Source organism: Prionailurus viverrinus, chromosome B3, assembly GCF_022837055.1.
Source record: "Prionailurus viverrinus isolate Anna chromosome B3, UM_Priviv_1.0, whole genome shotgun sequence".
Classification (NCBI taxonomy): Eukaryota; Metazoa; Chordata; class Mammalia; order Carnivora; family Felidae; genus Prionailurus; species Prionailurus viverrinus.
Window position 1 is genome coordinate 64712828 of NC_062566.1, and position 23070 is coordinate 64735897.

Here is a 23070-nt window from a genome sequence, read left to right on the forward strand (position 1 = left end):
AGTCATAATTTTTTTTCCCCTCAGAAGTATGTAGACTTTGCTTCTTTGTGTTCTGACCATGTTCCCTGAACCGGGTGATTTATTGACTTACACATGACTGCAATGGCCGTTCACTGGATTCTTTCTGGAGCCTCGAAGCTCATTAAGTTCCTCTAATATGTTCCAGGATGTGTTTATTCTAGATCAGTCCCCTCTGCTTTTCCTCAGAACTTAATATGCCTCACAAGTGGGTCTTGCATTATTTACAAATTTTTCACTTTATTATGAAAACCTCGCAGGGAGGTTTTTCCTAGCTGTTACTCAGGAAGAGATCGTGTGTATTTATTGGCTTTTTCCTTCTCATTTTCTCCCAAGTAACTTTGAGCTGGTTGCTCTTTGCTGTTTTGTGTTTGTAAGATAATTTCTCAAACTTTCTCCACATTCCTGACTCTGTTCATTTGCTTCGTTTCACATGAAGTCGAGGAGTGAATGGGGAAGAAACCTCATACAGCTTCAAATCTGACAAACAGGTTCAGGACTCTTTCTCACTCTACCCCCAGTGCCTTTAGCTCTAGAGTGCATCCACCCCTAGCCTTTGGTGTCTCCCCCCAACAAAAGTAAGAGGCCCAGGTAAGAGGTCACAGGTAAAATTTTTAGTGCATCCTGTAGACGTAGGACTTTTGGGTAGTCATTTAATGTAGAACACCTACTATGTACAGTAGCAGACTTGGGTCAGCAGCTACAGAACAGGTTACTTCTCACTCTTCCACTCTACTTCCCCGCCAGTGGCTTTTCCAGGCTAGGAGCCCAGGTCACAGGAATGGCAAGTGGCATGTACACACTTCTTTCCTACTCTGCCCTGCATCACTCTGCAGTATGAACCTGGCCCAACACTCCCAGCAGGTGTCCCAGGGCTTGCTCACCCCCTTAATCCTAATTGTTTCAAGCACAAGTTCATATTCTGGACTCCTCAGAATCCCCATATTTACTTCCAGAGACTTCTATACTCTGTTGTTAGTCCAGAAAGTATGTTTCAGTTTCAGAGTCCTCACCTGATTTGGTCCCTACTTTGTGACTTGACGTTAATCACATATTTTCTAATCTCAGCATGGATTCAGATTTCTTCCCATTTCTCTGACACCTTTTGCTGAAGTTTCCTTGGCTAATGAATGTGGCAGGGTTGCAAGGGAACCATTAAATATTTGGTTTCCAGCTATAGCTTGAGTGTACATTGTGGGTGGAAGATTCTAGGCACCTCAGTGATAGTTTGATTATAAAGAGGAAAAAGGCGTTGAAACACAATAGAGACCTTTCTTTAAGAATAGTTTCTAATTGAGACAATATGAGGTCACTGACAAGCCATCTTCAACAAATTTTCAGCAAAGGGCCAACGCTCTTCTGCTTTTAACTATGGAGAATATTTGCCTTCTTTGATGTGGAGATACTTTGACTAATCACAGAACATTGGAGGGGGGTTGGTCAAGAAAGGAAACTTGGAAATCAATTTAAGCATCGCATCTCCATTTTATTTCAAATGAAAACTGTGTTTTTTCCCTTCACACTTGAGAGAGATTTTTTCCTTCCTGCCCTTCCCCATTTGACCAATTGGTTCTGACCAAACACTGCACACCTGCCCTAAACCTCTGAGGAGACTAGTATTGCTGTTCTAGAACCGTGGCCTGCCTCCATGTTCTGTCCCTCTGCTACATATCATTTCCTCTCCTTAGCACCCTTGGGAACATACATGAAGGAACTTTCTAAACTGTAAAGCTCCAGATATGTGCAAGGCATAATTCTTATTACCGTGATAACTTTGGTTCTGCCTGGATCCCTAACAGTAGACATTTGAAAGGCAAGATCTGGACCCATGGAAAATAAAATCAAGAGACTGACGAGGAGAGCCTGCAACTTAACAAATTAGAAAGTAACAAACATTGAAATACAAATTGCACTCTGTTTAATCTGACACCATTGACCAAGTTCTATATGAAAAATACTGTACTGGGCAGTAAGAACTAAAGGGGAAAGAGAAAGAAGGTTCCATATCCAGTGAACAAATTCTTCAAGTAGACCCTTTGGTTGCTCTGTAGATGCTTCCATAGCTCTTGATCTGCTTGGTCCATACCCACCCTTCCCCCTGGGGGTGGGGGGGGCACTAATGACTAGAGAAGCATTATAACAGCGGGACTTTGCTCAGTCCCTCTAGGAGTCTGGGGGCCAAGGTCATTCACTCTGTTATTTCAAAGCCTGCAGCATTAATTGGCCAACTTCTGGGCTTTACGTTTACAGAACTTTTAACAGCTGACCCAGGAGACCTGGTGTTTATCCTCCCTGTTAGCTGAATGGCTAATTAGCATCACTGTGTGCCCTAGACTAGAAAATGCCCTGTTGTGAGCCTTGTTGAGGCTCAGGCTTGTCAGTAATTAATATCAGAGAACACAGGGAATGCATGTCCCCAAGGCAGCACAACACTGGAAAACTGTCTTTTGCCCCAAGGGTTCCTTTGCCAACAGGCTAACTTTCTAGAAATCTACTTTTGTGAGATCAGGACTTTTTTGATGAGAGAAAGAGAAAAGAGAAGAATGATGGGTCAAGTTATCACCAGGGCAGCTGAGGACCAGCTGTTTTCCAAGGTTCATCTTGCTGGGCCAAGTAGACTTTGTGCTCAGATTCGACTTTACCCCTTGTCATCCTGATGCTCGCCAGATTTTCTTTCATCACCGCTCTCCCTGTGGTGTTTCTTTCACCTTCATGGTTTGTCACCTTATTTCCTCCTCCTCCTCCTCGAAAGGCAAGACTGAGGAAATTGAGTATTTCTCCTCAGTGGCCGCTGTGGTTGGTAGAAACAGTGAGGCTTTTAATTGAAAAGAACGGCCACCACTTGTGTATCCTCATAGTTGATATACCCAGGCCCTCCCTCCCCTCAGTTACCACTCAGGGTGCTGGTCATTGAAGCCTGAAGGTAAAATGATGCCCTTCTTCTTGGGCCTGTCCACCATCTTGAGTTCAGCAAAGAAGAGAAATAATGGGGGAACAAGTGGTAGTGAGAGGGAGTGCAGGCTGAGGGAAGAGGACTGGCCTGAGGCTTGCTCAGAAGTGAAGCGAAGCACCCCACAGAGAAGCCCAGTTCTCACTTCCTCCCCTTCCAGCAGGGTTGTGGCCTCCCACTGGAGCCTGGAAGCTCCAGACACAGGACACAGAGGACCTGTTCTGTCTGAGGGCTGCTGTTCTGTCTGCAGAGCGGCCCTGGATGGGGGGCATTTCACAGTCGGACCTCCAGCAAAAGGATAAGGCTGTGCCATCACCTAAAGTGATTGCCTGACTGAGGACATTCTTGCTTGCGGGAGGCTGACTTTAAAGTTACCTGCTCAAACACTTCGGAGCTAATAAGCAAGCTGTCAGGTAATCCCCTAAAAGCTGAGCCTAAGAAGAAGGTAGAAGACAAGGATTAAAACCACATATATTGTCTTTTAAGTTAATCAAAGGATGACTTTTTTCCCTAAGTTTGGTAACTTAATGGAAGTTGGAGGGTGGGTTCCAAGACTGCTTTCTCCCCTTCACTCACCCACCCTCCCCCTCCTCTCTCTCTCCCCTTCTCCCTCCAGTCCAGCAGGTTCCCCATTGCATCTAGGAAGTTCTTGGCCCCTCAGGCTTGCCCCTTGCAGATTCTGTACCCCAGATAGCCATGACAAGTTATTTTTTTATGAACAATTAAGATCACATTTTTAATCCAATAATCCAATTCAAGTGGGTCTCTTTCCTGCTTTAATTAGTTGGTCCTAATTCTAATAATCAGACCATAAATATATGTTATTTTATGACATTGCTTTAGGTTCTAAGAAGGACTTTCACTATCTGGAAGACAAAGGTTAAGGTTCAAACTATGTGGCTTACTCCTCAGTGAGCAATGGTTTCCCTAACCATCCCCCACCCCATAGTAAATGCTTGTTGTACTCATCCGGAGAGCCTACACTTTTGACATTCTGGCTTCTTGGTGCTGTTGGAATTGTCGGCTGTTATCACAGTCAAGGGCAATTAACATGGCCTTCGATTCTGGTTTTGTTGGGGAGCTGAAGGGAACCCTGAGCTGAATGCCTTTCTGTTTCCACAGAACTGCAATAGTGCGGGGTTAGCATTTGCCCCTGACTCCAAGTGCACCCTCTCTAGCTGACAGTTTTCCCCATGATGGTTCTAGAACCTCCCCCAAGATACAGATGGATAACTTCAGCTCCCAGGGATTCTGCTAGTGGGCTTCATATACACAGCATCAGCGCTCACTTTGGTCAGATGCAAAGGAAGGCAAACAAGATACGTTGGAGCACTGTAAGCCCCATCCAGTCCTTAATTATAGACCTATTGTCTGCATCTCCCACTAATTATCTGTGTCATGGTCTAACAAAGGACTCATAGTATTACTTTGTTTGAAGAAATATTTCAAATTTTCTCCTTATTTGGCAACTGACATCACATGTGTAACTCACATAACAGGTTTGTAGTCTCACTGTCATCCAATGCCAGTAATTGACAGAAGATACTGATGACTAAAAAACAGATGGTCCTGGTCTCTCATTCATTAGAAAGCAACAGGTGTCTGTGCCCATACAGGACCCTTCAAGCCAGCACTGTAACTGTATTGTCTCACTAGCAGGACCTGCAAGGCTAGCCAGGACAACTCCAAGACTAAGTCCAGGCCTGGGAAAGGGAAGCACTATCTCAGTACCAGCCCTGCTTTGACCAGGCAGTGGCTAGTTCTCATCACTTAGGCTTGCAGACTTGGTTAGCAGGCAGGCAAGGGCAAGTTCTTTCAGTTGGAGAACTAGAAATCTGAACAAGGAATCCTAAGCATTTTTTGTTTGGGTGCTTGTTTCACAGAAAGACTTGAGACCCAGAGCTTTATACATGGTGGACCCTCACATATTTGTATAGAGTATTTGTGAGAAGGAACAGGTATTAGAGGTCTCTCCTCTAAATCAAGCAATGAGCTTTAGGATCTGACATTTCTCTTGCAAGGCAGGTTTTTCTTTTGTGTCTTAATTGTTGCTTTTGGCCCATTATCTACTGTTCCTTCTGCTGGACATTGGCTCCATCCAAAGCAGGGAATAGACAGAACTTACACAGATGATTTCAAAACATTCTGAGTACAAAGAGAGGATCAAATTCAGCTTGGATGCCTGCAAAACTTGGTCTCAGAAATGCTGGGAGAGAAGAACAAAGTTACATAGTGTGTTCTTATATTGCCTCAGCCACTTAAGAACCAGTTTCCAGGTGGTGAGACCATGCCATTGATCAGTGTCCAGAGAAAGATGGGGGAGGGAAAAGTGTATGTAATCTTGCTGACCCCAGGACCCAAGGATGTTCAGTAGAGTAATCTATGAGACATCCTGGGAAAGGGGCCTGGCCCACAATGCATGGGGCCAGCATATGGTGGTACCACTTCTAAATGGACTTCTTTGTTTCCAGGCAACGTCCTGCCCTTGGAGAATGTCTGGCCTCACTGGCAGCTGCCATACCAGTGGCATTCTTGGAGCCCACTCTTAACCGCTACAATCCACTCTCCGTCTTCAACACCAAAACCCCCAGAGAGAGGTCTAGTAAGTATCTTCCCTCAGGGGTCATCAATCCATATGTTGAGAGGAGAGCATCCAAGAAGGAAGGCCACCCAGGCAGGGAACAGCAGCCTTGTAGAACTTTGGGTTTATGTGGTCTGAGAGGAGAGGGGAGGTCAAAGACATGTGGCATGTCTCCATCTTACTAGAAAAATGGGCTTGGGCAAGTATGTATAACAAAGTACGCTGGACTTTGGCTTTCTCTTCCATACAATGTGGTTGGATTCTAAATCCCTTCCATCCTAAAACTTTAGGCTTTCTAGTCTACCCTGGGTCTCAAGTGCCCTTCTGCACCTGGGGATATGACCACTTTATTACGGTTCCTCTCCAGATCCTCATCAGAAGAAGCATATGTGCACTAGTAACCTAATTATACTTTCCAAGTCCAGGGAGAGGCTGTGTTTCTAAGGAGGATGACCCCATGCTATCTATCATCATAACAAATCATAGAAAAACACCAGAAGGGATTGAGACTGTACAAGAAAGAGAAGTTAACAGGAGTATTGACACACTAAGTTCTAGAACAGCAGTAGGCAAACTATGGCTATGGGCCTAATCTGGCCCTGCTGCCTATTTTTGCAAATAGTGTTTTAATGGAACATGCTCACACCTACTCATTTACATACTGTCTGTGGCCACTTTAGCACCGTGTGGGGGAGAGGAAAATAATTTTTTCTCTACTCTTTTTTTTTTAATGTTTATTTTTGAGAGAGACAGAACATGAGACGGGGTGGGCAGAGTGAAAGGGAAACACAGGTTCTGAGCTGTCAGCACAAAGCCGCATGTGGTGGTTAAACTCATGAGCAGTGAGATCATGACCTGAGCCGAAGTTGCACGCTCAACCGACCCAGCCACCCAGGTGCCCCTCTATTCTTTATTAAAAAAAAATTTTTAATGTTTATTTGTGAGCGAGACAGAGCATGAGTGGTGGAGGGGCAGAGAGAGAGGGACACACAGAATCTGAAGCAGGCTCCAGGTCCTGAGCTGTCAGCACAGAGCCTGACGCAGGGCTTGAACCCACAAACTGTGAGATCACGACCTGAGCCCAAGTCGAATGCTCATGCAACTAATCCACCCAGGCACCCCATTTTCTCTCTACTGTTAATTGTTCTTGGCTGAGACCCCCCCCCCACCCATAAAACAGAGATTAACAAGAGAAAAAATTTAATTATATACATACGAGTACTTACAGGAGACTCCAAATGCAGCCAAACAATTGAGGCTTATAGATACACCATTCAGAGCTAAGGAAAGGGATAGGGCTCTGGGAGTTCAAAAGGAGGAAGGCAATTCATAGAAAGGGAAAAAGTAGAAACATTTGGTAAACGTGTGCCATGCCCTGTAGTTGAGTCTCAGATGAAAAGGTGATCTCTGGTAAATAGCTCACTTCCTGGTACACGCCCCCATTCTAATGTAAGTTTCCTTTATAAAATTTAGATTTTTCTTACACAAGGATAACTTCTCTATTTTCAGAGCTTCTTCCTGTGTTTGTAGATTCTTAAAAAAAAATCAGCCCAAACAATCCTTACGCCAAAGAGGCATATTTTTGAGTGGCACATTCTGCTTTAGTTCAACCATAGGCTCAGAGTTAACTCATAGTGGAAAAAACTGTCTGGCTTGCAGATATTTACTATCTGGCCCTTTACAGAAAAAGCTCCCCATCCCCCACCCCCCGTATTCTAAAACACCCTGAAACTGGAATCCAAGGCAGGTTATATACTTGCTGCTGGGGAGTTAGGAGTGAGAGTCCTCATATATGGATGAACTGTGATCCTACTAGAAGTCAGTGGAATAGAACAAAGGAACTTGAAACAAGGGAGCTTGAATGAAACTTGGACTCCAGCTAGAAAGACCTATGATAATTTGATGTAACATGAAGCAAAAATTACCACACCTATGGTCCTAATCAATATTGCTGAAGAAAAAAACATAGTAAGCCATTTCAGACCAGAGTCTATCCTATTAAGAACCAATATTTTCTTAAAATATTGATTTACAGTATCAGTAGATGACTAGACTGTGTAGCAATTCATCATAGTCAAGCCCCCTTTTCAAACTGATATGAGATCCCGAGGAAGAGAGTTTGGAGCGTAAGCATTCATGTTACACTCCTTTGTCACTCTCTTCTCTGCATGTAAGAATACAGAGTACTAAGCCACAGTGGCTTTATTCTCACTTGCTTCTTGATACTTCAGATAAAAGAAGCACATCGTCCCCAGAAATGACAACCAGGCCACTTAATAAAGTTCTGGTCCTGAGCTAGAATACAGGAGTGTTCCCAGATTGAGTCAAGAGAAAACCTTGCCCAGATGCTTCAGCTTGCCAAAGTCTCATGTGAAATCTCTAATTTCCCAACCCTCTCAGCCTCACCTTACCCTTTTTCCCCTTTCTAAGACTAGCAAAAACAGACCTCTAACCTTGTTTTTCTCTACCCTCTGCTGATACCAAATGAGTCACATCTTGCAGCTAACATGGGAGCTGAACCACTAAGCAGGCTCTGGTAATGTTGAGAAAGAGCTGTGACCTCTGTAGGCAGGTGCCAGGTAAAGTGTTCCTCCCAGGCTCCAAAGGGATATGGGCCCACTCATGAGAGTGCTAGGTGTTTGATCTGCTCCAACTGTGATTCAGGAAATCCTGTGTCTCTGTTTGACCAGGGTGTAGAGCTATGCCTCAAGAAATAGGCCTACTCTGCTCTTCAGCTCATAGACGTACAGTAGGGGGTAAAATCAGAACTTAACAAAGATGGGGGAAACCCTGAATGGGCTCTGGTAAGCAAGGGAATGACTCTGTCCCGTTGTTCTTCTCAAGGGCAATTAGAAACCTGTTCCTTCTTATTTTATATACTTGACCTTTATTTAGTAAGACATATCCATAAATAAAAAATAAATATAAATCATTGCATACTCCACAGGGAGAAAAAGAGAGAAGGGTGTGATTAGAGATGACACAGTTTTTCATCCATCAGTGACACACTGTGGGATGTGTCCCAGTCCCCTGAGTCCATGTTTTCCATCATTCAGTTAATCAACAGAGGGAATGCTGACCAGTGTGGCTCTTGAAAAGTAGAGCATACATGAATATGTATTCTGGGATAATCAGGTTAGCCTGGAGCGAGAGAATGACTGATGGCTTAATGGACCCTAAGAAAGTAGACTTCATTCATTATACAAAGTGAGTGGCCCCAAGGGACCAAGGTGGGGGAGGAATGTATAGGGTGACAAACCATGTGAGCCTTTGGTTTAGAAATATGAGCTGATTTATCAAGGCTTCAGTCAACGGGACATCTCTATTAATGGACAGTTGGTGTTTTGCCAGCACTTCCTCATGTTAGTAACTCTTCTGTAAGACCCTGGAGCATTTTCTGATTCATCCAGAAATTAAGATAGGCCTAGAAAAGGTGAATACTAGTATCTTCTAGGTATTCAAAATTAGATAAACCTTTGGTTGTGGGCGGCAGTGGTCTGTTAATCAGATTATCAAACAAGATACCCTAGTCACCAGTCAGTTTATTTCTATGCCCTTATTGGAGCAGTCATCCAGAGAGAGCGGTGGCCCAGGTCCCATGTGAGCTGTCTGTTTACACAAAGAGGTGGTGCTCTCCTATGCCGCCTTATGAAAGAGCTGCCTGGTGGAGAAAATCTGACTTGAGAAGTTAACTCAGAATGCTTAGTAAGACAAAGATCGCTGGGTGCTACCTGTAAAGTTTCTAACTCAGGAGATCGGGACTGACAAGTTTCCAGATGCTGCTGGTGGGACAACCCCACTTTGAGAACCACTGATCTAGAGATGAAAGGGAAGTATGTTCTAATGATAACTCCAACAGTCTCGTGCCTGATTCTTTTTTTCCTAAGTTTATTTATTCATTTTGAGAGAGGCAAAGACAGTGTGGGTTGGGGAGGGGCAGAGAGAGAGGAAGACGGAGAATCCCAAGCATGCTCCAGGCTGTCGGCACGGAACCCAATGTGGGCTTGAACTCACAAACCGTGAGGTCATGACCTGAGCCAAAACCAAGAGTCAGTCGGACACTTGGCCAACTGAGCCACCCAGGCACCCCTTGTGTCTGATTCTAATAGGACCGAGCCGAGGCTGTTTTTCAGCAGCATTCATTCTTTGGGTTTGTTTTGTGGCATTAGGAGTATAAAACACCATCTGAATCACAAATGTTTCTTTCACTCAAGGGCCAATTACATATAAATAGCTTTTAAAGGTCATTATAATGATGCCAGTGCAGCACCCTCAAGCAACTCTTTTCTTAGGTAGGGGAAGAAAGTGTCCATGGTGATGTATTGTCTGTGTGACATTTAAACACAAACACCTGAGCTGCCTTAATTATAATGTTACGGCCAATAGTTGTAAACTTCACTTGCATCTGCGGCAGTTGGCACTGTTCTACGTGCAGAGTTTCAAGATAAAAAGCTTGACTTCCCAGTCTCTAACTTCTTGTGTATGTAAAATTACTTTGCGAGGCTCCTCCAGACCCCCATGTTGATGTCACCCCTGGTGGCTGTTCTGCCGCAGTGTCCACAGACTAGACTTCTTCTCTGCACGTGACCACCACTGGCAGTAAACCATGTCTGACCCTTATAATTCCCTTCCCTTGCAAATCACAGGAGTGTCACATTCTCTGGCTCTCATGCTACTAATCCTTTTGAAGTGTCTGGATTTTTTTTTTTTAATTATTTATTTATTTATTTTGAGAGAGCGAGCAGGCAAGTGCAAGTGGGGGAGAGAGAGGCAGAGAGAGGATCCCAAGCCGGCTCTGCACTGTCAGCACACAGCCCGACCCCAGGCTCCATCCCAGGAACCATGGGATCATGACGTGAGCCGAAATCAAGAGTCAGAGGCTTAACCACTGAGCCACCCAGGGGCCCAGAATTGTCTGGATTTTAAAGGACATTGGTCCACTTAGGACTTTCAAGGAAGAGAGATCTTTAGCCACAGTGATAGCAGCAAAAAGTAGTCACTAGGCAAAGAGTGTTAGGAACTCATGGGGCCTCCTCCATAGCAGGAAGGCTCCTGCGTATCATTTGCTTTGCAACAGTCCATGCCATCCAATAGACTCACTTGTCTCAGCTGCAGATTTAGTGTCTCCAACGATGGCCAGCACTGTCCTATATCTCTGCTCCAGAAAGTGCAATCAAGGGAGAAATCAAAATGGTTCCTTCCAACTGACCAGTATTTCTAAAGGCCACAGAATTTGTCTGACCTCTCTTACTCATTAACCCTTCAGTTCCTATGTACCTAAATGATAGAGAAGGGAGACTTCCAGCCAGCGGTAACCGCAATGGCAAAGGGCCTGCAGGCATAACTCAATTCACAAAAGACTTTATTTGAAGTCTTCCACTTTGTCCTTTGAAATTCATGAGAACGTCGCATTTTTCTCCGAGCATCAAAAATAATTTCCTCGAGTCATCTAGTGGGACTGATGTTCCAGAAAATTGCTCCCCGTTTTCCTGTGGCTTCTCAGATTCCCTCGCCCCTGTGGTGCCTGATGCTTTGGCCGCAGTGTGAGAAGTTTGGCTTGTGGGTGGAGTCTGCATAGGATGTGTGTCCTGGGTCCAGGTGAAGTAGGCAGATGGGGGGGCAGGGGAGGAGACAGATCTGTGGGCTTGCACTGCTTTCAGAGTCCCTGCTAATCTTCTCACCCTTTAAGAATCTCAGGATGCTTCCAGTCTCTCCTCGTCTGCCCTGTAGAACAGGATGGATATCCCCTGGCTGCTTCTGTTTTTGATTCTTGTATCTGACAGCCTTCCTCAATTTCACATTGAACTCCATCTGTTGCCGCATCATCCTGTCTGTCCGCATTCAGTGAAGTGACCTCAGTCTTCAGTGTGAGGAAAAGGTGGGGCTTAATCACTCTTCCTCACATAGAAGCCTTCAGAAACAAAAAGGTTTAAGCATGACAGGAAGTCTTGGCACAGGTCATCAATAACTTCTGTTGGAAATGCAGAAATTAATTCAAATACAATCCCCCCCCACACACACCAAATTTCAACCTATGTCTGTGGTCCAGCTGAAGGAATATTTGATGAGAGGGGGTTTCTTTTCCTTTTCTAACCAGTACAGAGATCCAGATGACTGAACTCTACATGTTTTCAACTAAACACAGATTAGTTGCTTTTCTCCTTCTTGTATTGTCTTTTGTGCTATGCATGCAGTAGGGCAGAGAGGGAGAAGTCAAGAGACTGGCTTTATCTCAGAGAAGTCTTGGGAAATGTCCCTCAGCTGTTTCTCTGATGCTCCTTTGGCATTAAGTTGAAGTGTTCTATCCTGAGTATGGCATCTGGGAAGATAATCCAGCCTCTGGAAGCCGCCATCTTTACACAAACACCTGGAGGACAGAAACTCCCCCATATCCAGTGCTCACTCATCTGGAGCTCAAGGGTGGAAACTTAATGTCTCAAGACCAAAGGAAGGGTGGGAAAGACAGGGAAGTTTACATTATTTGTGCTTTTGAATTACTGTCCCTGTATTCTTCCTGTACCCTCTTGGTCAGTTCTGGGGATGCCAGACACAGTGGAAGAGATGTGTCCTGACATCCCTCAGCTGGAAGGCCTGATGAAGGAAATCAGCGACCTGGCCGAGTCAGGGGCCCGGTACACGGAGATGCCCCACGTCATCGAGGTGATCTTGCCCATGCTGTGCAACTACCTGTCCTACTGGTGGGAGCGGGGGCCGGAGCACCTGCCCCCCAGCACGGGGCCCTGGTGCACCAAGGTCACCTCTGAACACCTCAGTGTCATCCTGGGAAACATTCTGAAAATCATCAACAACAACCTGGGCATCGACGAGGCATCCTGGATGAAGCGCATCGCAGGTACCACAAATGCCTCTTTTCCCCAGCACAAGGCCAGGGTGCCTGTGTTTTCTTTTCATCTTAGTCCATCTTTAAACTAGTCTCCCTCCCCATCTTAGTTATTTAACAGTAAAAAGGTTTTCCCCTGGAGAGCTTCCTAGAGCAAATGCCTCTTGCCCACTCCTCACCTAAGCCAAGTCCCTCGAATCTCCAGGAAGCCCTTCTCAATACACTGTACCTGACTCAGATGTTCATTGCTTTATTTGCTTTTGGTACTTAAGACTCCCGTTTGCTCTTACAGTAATAATTGTGGATATTTTCCTGGTAAGTGATCCTGTGTGTTCCGTACATGTAGAAAACTCACTCCCATCTGAGCTGTACTCAGATTGCTAGCATTTGTATTTCACGTTATGCTTTCTAAGACACTCTCTAATTTAGCTTCACAGCAGCATCACTTTGGGATTTTTGTTTATTATATCTGTGTCCCCCTAGAACTGCTTGCATGCAATAGGCTCTTAATGAATTTTGTTAGCTGTTCCTAAAGCAAGCTCAAAAAAAAAAAAAGGAAAGGCTTGGAAAATGAATAACCATACTTCCCATAGTCAGGAAACCGTGAATATTTAGTGCCCTCTTGTCAAAGCAAAGTCTGAGGAAACAGAAGCCAAGGGGAAGCCATTGCCTTTCATCAACCTACAGTGTAGACAGCTCCATGGTGGCATTTTCACCCATGCCATCCCCTGGATCAGGAGACACGGTGACTGGGCCAAAGGGAGCTATTAACCCAACCTTAGATATTTATCTTCCCAGGCAAATGAGAAGGTATTCCTCTACGAGACCAAGGAAGAAAAGTTCCTACCCCCTTCCTGTCTCTGAAATGAACCGAGACTGGAATTATCAATATTATAGGTGTCCATAGCTACTAGATGGTGCAGGGTTCTGTGAACAATATAAGTAAATAAAGTTGAGGTTCCTTTCTGACCCAGTAGCCCAAGAATATTGCCAACCCTAAGGCAATTTGTTGAGAAGCTCTAATTTGTAATTCAAGAGGGATTCAGGGACAGAAGCAGGCGGAACGACAGGCTCCTTCAGCTCCCTAGAGGTGCAGAGAGGAAAGATGTCACAGCACAAGGTGTGCTGGTGGCAGTTGAACTTGACTTGTTACTCCACAGGGGTATCCATATCTCAGGCCACTTAATTGCTGGCGCCAAAAAAAAAAGTGATTTTAAGTTGTAACCCTATCTCACCCACATCTGGAATAGCCATTCTGATTATGGGTCCAAAGCAGAAGTAACCCTCCGGGCAGGGCAAGGTATAGAATGTGAATGGCTCTCAAAGCGCTGAGTTTCGACTTCTCGGTTGATGCATCTCAGCAAAAGCTGCCTTTGTCTCCTTTTTCTGCAATGGTCATTTTTGTGAAAGTGAAAAATAAGGCAGATTTAAAAGAAAAAGTGCCAGAATGTAGGTTATTTCCGATTGAAATGCCCTAAGCTAAAGAAACCTTGAAATACACAAAACATACACCATGCACATTGGCATTGGTTCTTGACTCTTATTAATTTTATTTCACTTATTTCTTTTATAATTACTCTGATTCTGATCGTTATGATGAATTGGACCAAGAGGATATTCCATTTAAGGAAAAGGGTACAACACATAAGTTTTATCTTGCTCTTTAAGAGGCCGAGAATCACAGTCCCAAGTTCCACTGATTACTGTATCTGCTCTTTGACTTCTGGTGGCCACCCCAGCCTCTCCCTCCATTCATTATACCAGATAATTAGTCGATCTAGCTTCCTCAGGACCCAGAGGAGCCCCCAGGCAGCGAGTTGGCAGTTTTCAAACATTGGAGAGTGAGAACTGTGGGTGGATTAATATATTTTTAACAGGAGTTTCTTCTATAAAATAACCAGAAAGCATAGCACTGAGTGCCTACTTTTGGCTCAGCACAGAGCTGGTTATTAGGGGGAAAAGGCTCCATTCAAGGAATTGGTAATATTGTTAGTAAGCCCAAACCAGCATGAACGTGCTAAGACTATGATAAGGAGCTAAGAGGTGTGGCAAACAGCAGGCATGCCTGAGACGGTCAGGGGTGGCAGGGGCTCCCTGTGGCCTGGACAAGCAGAACAGGAATAGGGACTTTGTCCTGTGGCTCCATTCCCCAGCTGTGTCTTGCTGAGAGCAAGCAGGCCACTAAGGAAGGGAACAAGAGGCAGGGGCTATCTTGAGTTGATGGATTGTCACAGCCTCACCTTTCAGGATCACCTCTTTCCTTTTATTAATTGTTGTAATGTGTGAAATGAGGGGGAGGCTTTTTGTTTGCAAACGCAGTGTATGCCCAGCCAATCATCAGCAAAGCCAGGCCGGACCTGCTGAAAAGCCACTTCATCCCAACTCTGGAGAAGCTGAAGAAAAAGGCTGTGAAGACTGTGCAGGAGGAGGAGCAGCTGAAGGCCGACACCAAAGGAGACACTCAGGAGGCGGAGCTCCTCATCCTGGATGAGTTTGCAGTCCTCTGCAGAGACCTCTACGCCTTCTACCCCATGCTCATCCGCTACGTGGACAACAACAGGTATGTGGGAGACCTGGGGCAGCCTGTCCACAGAATAGAAAGGTGGTGTGGGGTTGTGTTACAGGTGAGAGAGGGAGTCACGGCTCCTACCCCCACCCACCCCAGCCCCTCCAAGAGAAAATTCCGGGTTTAGGACCTCTGGATTGCGCTTTCCTTGGCCAGCGACTCCATATGGTCAATGACATGGCCACCCCTTCCATCCTCACATGCTACTGTAGCTAGGAAGGAATTGGTCAGATTGGGGCAGAAGTAACCCACTTCTTCCCCTCCGCTGTTCTGTCACATATTCATTCAACAGATATTACTTTGTGTCAGGTGCTGTTCTAGGCATTGGGAGACAAGAGTGAACAAAACAAAGATGTCTGGCCTAAGGGCTTTCATTGTGGTAGGAAAGTAAGGCACACAGACAATAAACAAAATAAGTACTTACATACTTAATGATATACTTTACTTAGATAAGTAAATTCTACAAAGCAAGGTTAAGGAGAATTAAGAGTGCCCCAGGTGGGTGGAGTCACAGTTTTAAATAGAATGTTACTGGGGCACTTGGGTAGCTCAGTCAGTTAAGCATCCACCTCTTGATTTCAGCTCAGGTCATGATCTCACAGTTCCTGGGATCAAGCCTCACGTCAGGCTCTGAGCTGACAGCATGGAGCCTGCTTGGGATTCTCTCTCTCCCTCCCTGCTCCTCACCCACTCACTGATGTGTTCTCTCTTGCTCGTTCTCAAAATAAATAAACATTTTAAACAGATGATGGATGGATGGATAGATAGATATAATGTTACTGAGAAAGCAATACTTGAGCAAAGAGATGAAGTGGGAAACCATGCAGGTCTGAGAAGGGTTATATTCCCAGGAAGAGGAAACATGTGGAGTAAGCCCTGAGGAAGGAGTATGTTGGGGTGGAGGAGAGTGAGGAGTAGGGAGGAAGGCAAGAGATGTCAGAAAAGCAATATGGGGCCAAGAGTGCAGTCCCTTGGAGGCCATTGTGAAGACTCTGGCTTTTATTCTGAGAAGGGAAGTTGGTGGACGCTTTAAGCTACTCTGTGATGTGATCAGATTCACTTTTTGAGCAAAGCATAGAGGCAAATAGGGGGATGAGGAGACCAGTTGGGAGGTTCACAATGATCCAGTCAAGAGCTGATGGGGGATCCTTAGAGACAGAGCCAGCTACTGGTTGCCAGGTCCTGGGGGGAGGGGGGACCAGGAAGCACCTGCTTAATGGGATTGGGGTTTCCTTTTGGAGTCCTGAAAATGTTCAGAAACTAGATAATGATAGTGGCTGCCCAACCTTATGAATGTACTAAATGTCACTAATGGCAAGTTTTGTATTTTACCACAATAAAAAAAGTTTGATGGTTGAAGCCAGGGTTGTAGCAATAAAGGTTGATAGAAGATGGCAGATTCTGGGTCTATTTTGAAGTTAGAGCCCTTAGGACTTCCAAATTGGGAATGAGAGAAGAAAGGAGGGTCAAAGATTATTCTTGCAAATGGAAGAATGGAATGTCCAGCAGTTGAGTAGGGGAAGATTGTGGGTACAGACATTTTTTAAGGGGAATATCTGGAAATCACTTTTGGATATGTTAAACTTAGGTTGCCTATTCAATATAAAAATGAAAATGTTGAGTGGGCAGTTGAATATATGTGTCCAGAGTTCAGGAGAGAGTTCTGTTGTAGCCATTGGAATTTGGAAGTCATTAATATATTGGAGAACATGAGACTGGATGAGAGAAAGAATTGTGGGGGGGGGAGAGAAGAGTTCCAAGGACTGAGCCCTTGTGCTCTCCAATATCAAGAGGTCAGGCAGAAGAGGAGGAACTGATGGCAGAGGCTGAGGAGGAACAACCCATGAGACAGGAGGAAACCCAACAGAATGGTATGTCCTGGGTGCCAACTTCACAGACCGTCTCCAGGAGGGAAGAATGATGAGTGAAGGTCATTGGTGATATTGACAAGAGCAGTTGGAATGGAGAGATGAAGTAAAGCCTCTTTGGAGTAAGTTGGAAGAAAATGGGAGAAAAAGACTTGGAGAGAGAAGTACAGACAATTTGTTCAAAGAATTTTACTACAAAGAGGAGCAGAAAAACAGGATGCTAACTAGAGGTAGAAGTAAGGTCAAAAGAAGAGTTTTTAAGACGGGAGACTTGTCAGCTTGTTTCTTCATTAGTGGGAATGATCTAGTAGAGAAGGGGAAATTTATCTTGTAAGAGTGAGAGAGATAATTTCTAAAGCAACATTCTCTGCACAGGCAAGGGTCAGCATTAGATGGTTTATCCACAGCAACAAGCAGGGGGGCAGGGAGTGTAGGTGCTGATGCTGGCAGATACATACACACACACACACACACACACACACACACACACACACACACACACAATGTCTGGGGTCTGTAGGAGTCCTTTCCTGATAGCTTCCATTTTCTCAGTGAAGTAGGAAGCAGGATCATCAGCTGATATTGAGGATGGGGAGAAGATGTTTGGAGGTTTGAGGAGTAAAGAGAAGGTGTGTGGTAATAGCCAGTGAGAGGGAGAGAGAGTAGATGGGTCAGAACAGTGTCATGTGATTGCCAGGCAGCATTAAGGGCCCCACCTGAGATCTGTGGTCATGAACTTAAAGTGAGACCCATCACCAAGTTGTCTTTTTCTCCAGCCAGTTCATCCCAGAGTGAGGCCCAGAGTAGGAAAAGAGTTGGATGTAACCAAGGTCGGGGTTTTGCAGTGTGAGTATGAGAAAGAGAAATAGGTTAGGGAGTTGAGGGTGTATAGAAGAGAATATTCGTAATGATTGACCATGGAATTTCAGCAGCATGTTGAGGAAGGTGAGGACATGGTGGGGGCTAATGTCTGTGAGCAAGCAGAAGAACAAAGGATTATTAGTCCTAGTGGAGAGCAAGGACCAAATGGATTTTTATTATACTGCGCCCTCTTAAAATTTAAAGTCCTTAACACGTAAATTTGAAAAGGTTTATTTTTAAAATACTCTGTTGTAGATATTGAAAGGACTTAAGACTATTTGGGGGAGCATTGCAACTTTTGGGTTGGAAGCCATTCTGTCATGGGCAGGCAATAGGTCTGGATATGCCCATTTAGCGTTTATTTTAGAAGGCAAATTGTGCTTATTGTTTAAAATAATTATATTTAGCCTTTCAAAATAAATGCTTTACATTTACTATATACATAATAAAATCCCTTAACTGTCTGTGGGAAACCTTACTCTCGCAAAACAAACTCTGGTTTGAGGATCATCGTTTTCGTCATTTCCGATAGTATAATGACATTAGCAGTTTAGAGAGGGAATTTGTCAGAGTGTGAGGTAAAAACAAAAATGAAAGCAGAGTAAGGTTGCTCCTGGAATAGCTCTTTAATTGCATTTGTCACTGTTGACAATCAAACTCAAGATAGAGTATGTTCTCCTTACACAGTGTTTGACAGTTGCTAAAAGTGGCAATGTCAGAGAGTCTTTGAGATCATCATTAATTCATTCATCCCTGCTTTTCAGCCCGTTCTTCACGGAGCACCAGAGAACGTTATGGCCACTGGAGCCTAGCTTAGAAATACTTCCTTCTTAGGTGTATGCCTTTACCTTCTTTGAGTACTTTCTTCACCAGTAGAATTGCCGGCTTGGAATTATGGGAGTGTGGAGTTGGCAGGAAGAAGAGGGGTCACTTCATCTTACCTGTAACTGGATGAATAAATACCCCCTTTCTTTTCTCACAAAACTGTTCCAGTCTCTCTCATGGCACCTCTTTAAACATTGAAGAGAGCCATCTTGTCCTGTCCTCCTCCCTGTTCTTCCTGGTCACATTAAACCTTTCTACTTCCTTCGGCCCAGTCATGGCCATGTTTCAAGTTTCTTTGCCATTTGGAACACTGTTCTGAACAGAAGCTTCTGTTAATTAATCTTCAGTCCAAAGCTGATGCAGAATAAGCAAGAACTCCAGGTATAGTGTGGTCGGAGCTGGGCAAAATAGCTGGCTATCTCCTTGTGCAGGACATATGTCAGCACAGGTTAAACAGATCTCTCCACCAGAGTCAATGGCTTCTCAGCCTCCTTTCTGGCAATCAGGAACACTCGGAACACACAAAAAAATGAGCACCTTTAAACAGTGCAGCTTGGGGTGAAAAACCATCTCTCAGACTACAGAAGGGAATCTGAGTAAATGCTGTGCGGTGACTGCCTCGGGCTGTGTCCTCTGTAGGAGGCTTAGGAGTAAGGTTGAGATAAGCCCTCAGCTCTAACTCCGACAACCTGACCATGGACATAGGAGCATGGCTTTACTTTCTTTGAAAGCTTGATAACTGGCTTTACTTTCTTCGAAAACCTGATAACTTGTCAGTTTGAAAGTGAAAATCTCACTCTCTTTACTCTTGAAGTCATCCAAGATTTTATTCTGTTCTTCTTGTTTTCTGTTAACATGCTCGGTAATTTCATCCATTGGGGTTGCTTCAGTTGTCACCCCCATTGCCTCTAAAACCAATCTTTCTCCCCACCTACAGCCTAGAATGTTCCACCTGCCTTTTGGCAGCACACAGTGCAGATGATTTAAAAAAAAAAAAAAAAACCTATATATCAGTTTGGTACCTCCAAAAGGACAGGTGTCTGGATATTGAGAGAGATCTGGATTCTGGGAGACTGGGAGCAGGCAGGAGATGAGCCCGGTTGCCTCATCTGGGGGCAGAAAGGAGAAGGGCAAATAGGAGGAGTGAGGTCAGGATCTTCTATGCACCTGCCAATACCATTTTCATCTGATTTGAGAGAGGTAGAGAGTTTGTGTGCCTGGGGAAACATGTAATGAGGTATTCTTCATTCACACCTAGCACTCTAAACCTGAAAGAAGGACCTCGCTAGAAATAAAGAGTGAAGATTTGCCTCCTAGAAGAAGGGTATTGAAAACAAAATTCATTCACTTGAAACTGCATTCCTATATGAAGGCGAAGGGATCAGAATCCTTTTCTGTCTCCTGTGAGGGAATATTGACCTCACCTGTTTGCAGAACCCCTGCTGCCCATATGCCCTGTGGCTGTCCTTTTCCTTGGCAGGATGGTATGTGACCCCTCACCTCTTCCCACTCAGGGCATAGTGCACACTTACAAAGCTCATTTCAAGCTAAACATTGAGGAATGAATGGCTGGCAGTTGTGACCAAAGTTGACGTTTGATCCAGAAAAAGCACTCCTGAAAAATCATATGAATGAAATCAGAAAGCATTACCAATCTCAAGCCTCAAGTTTGGATTGCATTTGGCTGCTAATAATGGATACCTGATTACAGTGGCTTAGAGAAATGAGAAGTTAAATCTCTACACATAAAAGAAATCTAAAGGTTTCCAGGGCCAGTATGATTGCTCCTCATTAGAGAGCCTAAGTCCTCTGTCTTTCCATCCTTAACATTGGCTTCCATCTTTGAAGTTACTTTATGATGCACTGTGCCAATTAGAGTTCAAGCCATCATATTTTCATTCCAGACAGGAAGCATGAAAGCAACAGGGGAAAGGCACAGGCATCCTCAGCTATCCGAGGCATTTTTAGAGAGCTTTTCCAGAAGGTCCATCCAGCAGTTTCCACTTCCATGTCTTTGATCAGAACTTAGTTACATAGTAGCTATCCCTCAAGAGAGGCCGGGTAATGTGGTCTTCAGCAGGGCACAATGCCACCCTGAATAAAATGGGCTTTTGCTCCTAAGAAGAGGAGGATGAGTATTGGGTAGGCAACCTATAATGTCTGCCATGTACGGGAAAGACAAGTGAAGTAGAACCCAAGAAAGATGAGACAAGAATGTCTATGAGGCTGAAACTCAGCCTCAGCAGCAAGGAATTGAGAGAGGGGTCCAAAGACAGTCTTGGCCTCATGAGTCTTCACCTTTCTTCTTTATCCTGTTGCTCTCCACGAATGGGCAGAAGGTGTAGGCTGCCCACGGCAATTCAGAGCGATGCCCCAAGGCTTAGGGAACTGGCTTTTGATAGCTGTTACTCTGCATGCACTAATAAGGGACATTGGATTTTTCAGAGCATTCATGAGAACCAGTTTTCTTTAACCTAAGAAAGATGGTAGACAATTTAACTTGTACTGTGTTACTCTGCACCAATATTTGAAAACGGCAATATCTAGCCCTTTCAGAATATAATTAAACTCAAATATGTAAGATACTTAGGGATACACCAACTTGTAAGAGGTGACTGAATTCTTCTGCAATTTTGCCTTCTTGCCACCACTGTGAAATTCTTAACCTGGGCTGGTTTATAATTAAAAAAGAAGAAGAAAAAAATGAAATGACTATATACAAATTTCATATATATAAATATATATATTACGTATTACAAATTTTATATTACATATTATATAAATAGGGAATTTCTAAACCATTTCAGAGGACATAGGAAATGTTTGGTTTCTGCCTGTATACTTAAAATAGCAGTGGAAAATCTATTGCCTTACAAATTTCATTCATAAAATTGGCTTTGAGAAGAAAGGGTATGAGGCCTTAACTGGTTTTAGAGTGCTCCATATTTCAGAGGCTTGACAATGTCAAGTGTCAATTAGGTGACAAGATTAGGTGTTATAGTGACCAAGTCTAGTCTTGCTAGCCTTAGGGATTAAAGAGGCCTGTCCCAAAACAGAGTGTAACTTTAATCATCTCATCTGTTTAAGAAAAGAAAAAAAAAACTACCCTTGACAAAATTGAAATGTTGTTCTCTGACATCTGTTTGCTAAGATAATCCTTGAATCCTTTGGTAAGATGGAAATTATTATTGTAGGTCCTTCAGCAGTATCTACAATTACCTGCCTACAAGCATGTAAGGAGTGTACTGATATTTAGTCTCTCTGAAGATTTCCTCTGGGTGGGAATGTAGTTTTATCTGGATAAGTGTACACACCCAAAGTTGATAGAATTTTTAGTGTGACTCTTTTAATCATTACTGAATTTCATATGCATATCAATTTACTTTTTACTTCAGATCAAACTGGCTCAAAAGTCCCGATGCTGATTCTGACCAGCTCTTCCGCATGGTGGCAGAGGTCTTCATCCTGTGGTGCAAATCTCACGTAAGGAACATGTGGGCCCTGGATTTAGAGATGGCTGTGAAAGGTACAGACCTCAGAAAACATTCTTGTAATGTTGGCTTTTTTATTTCTCCCCCGCCCCCCACTTAGAACTTCAAGAGGGAAGAGCAAAATTTTGTGATTCAGAATGAAATTAATAATTTGGCATTTTTAACTGGAGACAGCAAAAGCAAGATGTCGAAAGTAAGTCCATAGAAATCAATTCCAAAGACTCTTCAATCTTGACCTAAGCTATGTATCTTGGGTGTATGAAGCGATTAGTTCCGTACTGCATTTAGGTCAAACCACAAAAACCAACAGTCTCTACTGTTGTTTCTTTGAGAATGAGCCAGAAGGAACTGCCCCCAAATAAGCATGGTCATCACATTTTATGAATAAATAGCTGCTTGTGTGTCAAAAAGTTTAAGTTTCAAGACTTGCCTAAGGCATTTGAGAGGTCTCCAAAACTGAAGCTGCTGTTAGTTGTTTGAAAATAGAACTACTTCTTGTGTGGTGAAGCTGCCAAACTGCACACACCTAGAGCCACCTTTTGATTAGCTACGAGGAAATTACCTTGCTTTGAAGATTTCCGTAGCACTTGTTCTCACAGTAAGCTTGTTTTCCTCCTCTCTGGAACGTCCAGCGGCTGTTTGATTTCAGTTGTGCTGACCTCTTAATGCCTTCTGTTTATTTTCCATGTGGGTTGCATTCAGAAACCCAAACATTTGTCCATTCCCCGCAGGAAATGTTTAAAAGAGGGCATACCAGATATTTGAGAAAAAGTCACTTCTAGGGAGGTGTGTAGCAGGAATACAGGATGGGGACCTGCACTCCCAGCTCCTCTTGAGTCAGCTCTGCAAAGGGAGGCTTTGCTGTTGTGTTTGTAAAGAATTCTCAGACAGACTCCTTCAGGTGTAAATACATACATGCAATGTGATGTTTTGTTACCAGCTGTTATGGCTTACTCTTGACTCTGTTCCCTAGAGAAGTGTGCCTCAATGAGGGCTGATTGTATATGTCAAGTATGAGTGACATACCTGAGATTACATCTCTCTCATTGCTGGTACAGTACTGCCTTTG

General features: G+C 44.0%; 1 protein-coding gene across 1 annotated transcript in view; it reads left to right on the forward strand.

The window, feature by feature from the left end:
- RYR3 (ryanodine receptor 3) overlaps positions 1-23070 on the forward strand; it is a 368605-nt gene that overhangs the window by 286930 nt on the left and 58605 nt on the right. The window contains exons 65-69 of the mRNA XM_047863199.1: positions 5440-5570; positions 12082-12402; positions 14710-14950; positions 21906-21993; positions 22102-22194. Of these exons, the coding sequence (XP_047719155.1) occupies positions 5440-5570; positions 12082-12402; positions 14710-14950; positions 21906-21993; positions 22102-22194 (874 nt within the window). The remainder of the gene's footprint in view (positions 1-5439; positions 5571-12081; positions 12403-14709; positions 14951-21905; positions 21994-22101; positions 22195-23070) is intronic.